The 4,534-nt window shown below is 45.3% G+C and overlaps 2 protein-coding genes across 2 annotated transcripts; one reads left to right on the top strand and one right to left on the bottom strand.

Moving 5' to 3' along the window:
* On the bottom strand, positions 492-3,365 carry LOC110266951. The gene is made up of 6 exons (XM_021112045.1): positions 3,048-3,365; positions 2,841-3,003; positions 2,682-2,735; positions 1,035-1,314; positions 825-987; positions 492-780 (listed from the first exon to the last, which is right to left on the bottom strand). The coding sequence occupies exons 1-6, from the start codon at positions 3,272-3,274 to the stop codon at positions 585-587; spliced, it is 1,083 nt and encodes a 360-aa protein (XP_020967704.1). The 5' UTR covers positions 3,275-3,365; the 3' UTR covers positions 492-584.
* LOC107616423 lies at positions 3,453-4,158 on the top strand. Its single transcript, XM_016318383.2, has 2 exons — positions 3,453-3,745; positions 3,857-4,158. Exons 1-2 carry the CDS (start codon positions 3,453-3,455, stop codon positions 3,972-3,974), a joined length of 411 nt encoding a protein of 136 aa, XP_016173869.1. The 3' UTR covers positions 3,975-4,158.

Here is a 4,534-nt window from a genome sequence, read left to right as displayed (position 1 = left end):
TTTCATCATGAAATTCTGAATTTATGTTTGTTAATAATGTAAGACCCAGAACCTTTGAAAAGTCTTTTTATGATCAAGTCTCAAATCATATAATTATTTATAGCCTTAATTTTAGAAATCATTTTATTAAAGATAATTAAGGCAAGTTTTGATTTATGGGATTTGAGATAAGTTATGGTTATTATCCAATTTCACAATTATTGGATTATTTTCTATATTCAGAGTATAAAGTTGGTAGTTGTGAAATAATAAGGATTTCTATATGATTTGAATTAATAATATTTTCAATATTAATACTGCTACTTTGGAAAATAAAGGATTTAATTATATATTATATTACTATTTGATTTGGATATTTTATTGAAAATAATTTGTGAAATTGGTGAGCAAATAGTATTTTCTCTATATAATTAGCGTTGGGCGTTGGATGGGTTTCAATTACTATATTACTCTTACTTTTATTTGAAATTACAAAAGTAACCCTAACCCTAATTTTCAAAAATGAAACCCTAACCCAGTGACCCGTTACCCGACCCGGTTCCCTCCACCCACACTCAACAGCAGCAGCTGCTGCCCCCTCTACCCTAGACACCCACACGCAGAGGCAAAAGGAAAACCACGCCTGTTGCTTTCATGGAGAATAGAACCAGAGAGAAAGGGGTCTGAGAAGAGGGAGATCTGGAGGGAGGAACGGCGTCGCCACCACGCCTTGCTGCCACGCTACCATGTCCTGCCATCGGATCCATCCCGCTGATGCCACCAGCGCCGAAGAAGAGGGGTGACTCGCGAGTGAGAGGGGAGCGAGAGCTTGTCGCCGTTGCCCTTGTCGCCGGGAAAGGAGGGCGCCATCGGCGCCGTTCAGGGTAGAAGGAAGAGTCGTGCGAGGGGCAGAGGAGGAAGGAGCCTCTGTCGCACCGCCACCGCGCCGTTGTCGTCGCTGGAGAAGCTTCGTGCAACGCCGTCGCTCCCTGGTGCCACTGAAGAAGCCGCCGACGTTCGTGCCTCCCGCCACCGTCAGCTGTGTCATCACCGAACCTTGCCTCGCCGCCGTTGACCTCCTCGTAGTCCACTGCCGCCGATTGAGCACCACGGAGGACGGAGAGCGCGCTCGATGAGTGAGAAGGGATGGAGGCTGGGCTGGGAGTCCAACCACTGTGTCCAGCCACCGTTTGTGTCGCCGGCGCTGCCTCTGCCGGAGCTGCCTCTGCCGGAGCTGCCGTTGTCAGAAAGGGGTTTTGGACCGCCGGGAGTGGTTCTGTGACCTTCCGGAGCACCGTCGGAGCTTCTGGCTGCCCTTGCCGTCGCCGAAAAAGTCTATCGGTAAGGGTCTTAAGTTGGTTCTCCTTTCCGTTGAGTTTCTGGAAACCTCACTGTCACTGCATATGGTTCAGGTCATCGCTGTCGCTTGAGGTGGCTGCCGGGCTGCCGCCAAACCGGCTCGGAGACCGCCGCTGCTTCGGTTCAGCCGTTTCTTCTTCGGTTCGGTAAGCGTTTAGATTTGAAAGCCTTTTAGTTACCGTTCTGTTATCATACGCTGAGGTTTGTGGCGTTAATTGCTATAGGATTGAGTTTCGGTTGTTGTATGTTGCGATTCGAGTTGTTGAGACTGTTGCGAAAGTGGCTTGGAGCTGAGGTTTTGGTTGCCGTCAGTTCGGGTTGAGGCGGAAAGGACTCTATGAGACATTTGGATTATAGAATTGCGTTTTGAGGTAGGGGCGCTTTCCAAAAACTATGTTTTGTGTATTGGAATTATTACATATGGATACTGGTGCGAGATATTGTGTTTTTGGTGATTGTATCTGCCTTATGTATTATTTGATTGACTCGAATGACTATGGATGTTGGTTTGGCTGAATTGTTGTGCGGCTTTGTGAAATGTAATGTCTGAAGTTGATTCTTTAAAGATTTGAGATGAGTTTAATCCGTTGAGGATTGTTGCCCTACTATCACATGATTGACCCATGTTATCTTTTGCATCGAGCCTACCTTGTAACGTTTGCTTTGCAATCACACTCCTACCTTTACACCCTTATGCTTATGACAATCAAAGTATTTGGAAACTGTATATATGATTATATTTTGAGATATTTTTGCTTCTTCCTTAAATATGTTCAAGGGTGAACTGTTATGAAATTTCTTTCATTTTGTATCAATTTTCGAGGGCGAAAATTTCTATAAGGTGGGTAGAATGTAAGATCCAGAATCTTTGAAAAATCTTATTATGATCAAGTCTCAAATCCTACAGTTATTTATAGCCTTAATTTCAGAGATTATTTTATTAAAGATAATTAAGGCAAGTTTTGATTTATGGGATTTGAGATAAGTTATGGTTATTATCCAAATTCACAATTATTGGATTATTTTCTATATTCAGAGTATAAAGTTGGTAGTTGTGAAATAATAAGGATTTCTATATGATTTGAATTAAAAATATTTTCAATATTAATACTGCTACTTTGGAAAATAAAGGATTTAATTATATTACTCCTAATTATTTGATTTGGATATTTTATTGAAAATAATTTGTGAAATTGGTGAGCAAATAGTATTTTCTCTATATAATTAGCGTTGGATTTAAATTGGGTTTCAATTACTATATTACCCTTACTTTTATTTAAAATTACAAAAGTAACCCTAACCCTAATTTTCAAAAATGAAACCCTAACCTAGTGACCCGTTACCCGACCCGGTTCCCTCCACCCACACTCAGCAGCAGCAGCTGCTGCCCCTCTACCCTAGACACCCACACGCAGAGGCAAAAGGAAAAAAAAAAGAAAGAAACAAACGAAGCAAAGAAAGGGGAAGGCAGAGTCAGGGAAGGGGAAGAGAGGGGGGAAAACCATGCCTGTTGCTTTCGTGGAGAATAGAACCAGAGAGAAAGGGGTCTGAGAAGAGGGAGATCCGGAGGGAGGAACGGCGTCGCCACCACGCCTTGCTGCCACGCTACCGTGTCCTGCCATCGGATCCATCCCGCTGATGCCACCAGCGCCGAAGAAGAGGGGTGACTCGCGAGTGAGAGGGGAGCGAGAGCTTGTCGCCATTGCCCTTGTCGCCGGGAAAGGAGGGCGCCATCGGCGCCGTTCAGGGTAGAAGGAAGAGTCGTGCGAGGGGCAGAGGAGGAGGGAGCCTCTGTCGCACCGCCACCGCGCCGTTGTCGTCGCTGGAGAAGCTTCGTGCAACGCCGTCGCTCCCTGGTGCCACTGAAGAAGCCGCCGACGTTCGTGCCTCCCGCCACTGTCAGCTGTGTCATCACCGAACCTTGCCTCGCCGCCATTGACCTCCTCGCAGTCCACTGCCGCCGAATGAGTACCACGGAGAACAGAGAGCGTGCTCGATGAGTGAGAAGGGGTGGAGGCTGGGTTTTGTCGCTGTATTGCTACCTCTGTCGTGCCCTGCTGAGGCTTCTAGAGCCGCTGCCATCACTGCTGGAACGGGCTGGAGCTCGTCGTGAAATGAGAGAGGCTAGGGCTGGCACCGTCTTGCCTGGTAAGAGCCCGCAACTGCTGCTGCTCTTGCCCTGTTCTGCTTTGTTCTGCTCTCTGTTTAATGGCTGTTCTTGGTGCCTTGCTGCCCGCCAGGGTTACTACCATCGATTTGGAGTTGCCATAAAAGTGGCTGTTTCATTTTTAGTATTCATCCTTCTGTGGTTGGAGTTGCTGCGAGTTGGAGCCACTGGAAGAGTGTTGCTGTTGCCGGAACCACCACCGGGACTGCCGCTTCATGGTTCAGTCACTTCTTATTTGCGGTAAGCGTTTACATTCCAGTAACCCCTTTAGTCGCTGTCCTATTAAACGTTGAGGTGTTATAGCATTCGTTGTTATGAGAGTTAATCCCGTTTGTTACGTATTGCAATTAGAGTTGATGTGGTTACTGCAAAAGTGAGCAAGGCTGTGGTTCAAGCTGCCGGTGATTTCGGGATGAGACGGAAAGGACTCTGTGAGGCGTTTGGGTTATGGAATTGCGTTTTGAGGTAGGGGCGCTTTCCAAAAACTATATTTCTATATGTTGGAATTATTTTGGAAAGAGAATGTCGAGAGTGGCTTTGTTTTAAAAAGGGAACTCACTTTGAGTAAATTTGGCTTATGAGCCTGAGATGATTTGAGAAATGAGATCTTTAAAGCCAAGGCTAAAAAGAGTTGAAATTTTATTTCAAAGTGAAATGGCTTGAGAAAAGTGATTTATGGCTTAAATGCCGGTTTTATGAATTTGATGATGTTGAATGGTGGAAGTGTTGTTTTGTTGTGAGCCGGAATGGCCGTGTATGCTATTGAAATATGGCTGATTGCCGAATGAGTTGTGAGTCGTATGACTGATTATGAATTATGAACTTAGGCCGAAGGGCTGTATTTATTGATAAATTGGCTGGTTCTGGATTGAACCGTGAGCCGGATGGCTGAGATGGATGGTGATCCATGGTTGAGTATAAATGCATGTATGCAATTGAATGAATTGTGAACTTAAGCCGGATAGCTGAGATGAATGTTGTATGCGAGTATGCTTGTGTGTTTCTCTCTGGTTGTAAGGGTGACAGGGC

Source organism: Arachis ipaensis, chromosome B09, assembly GCF_000816755.2.
Source record: "Arachis ipaensis cultivar K30076 chromosome B09, Araip1.1, whole genome shotgun sequence".
In the NCBI taxonomy this organism is placed as follows: Eukaryota; Viridiplantae; Streptophyta; class Magnoliopsida; order Fabales; family Fabaceae; genus Arachis; species Arachis ipaensis.
Note: the sequence above shows the minus strand (reverse complement) of the source record. Positions and strands in the feature narration are given on the sequence as shown.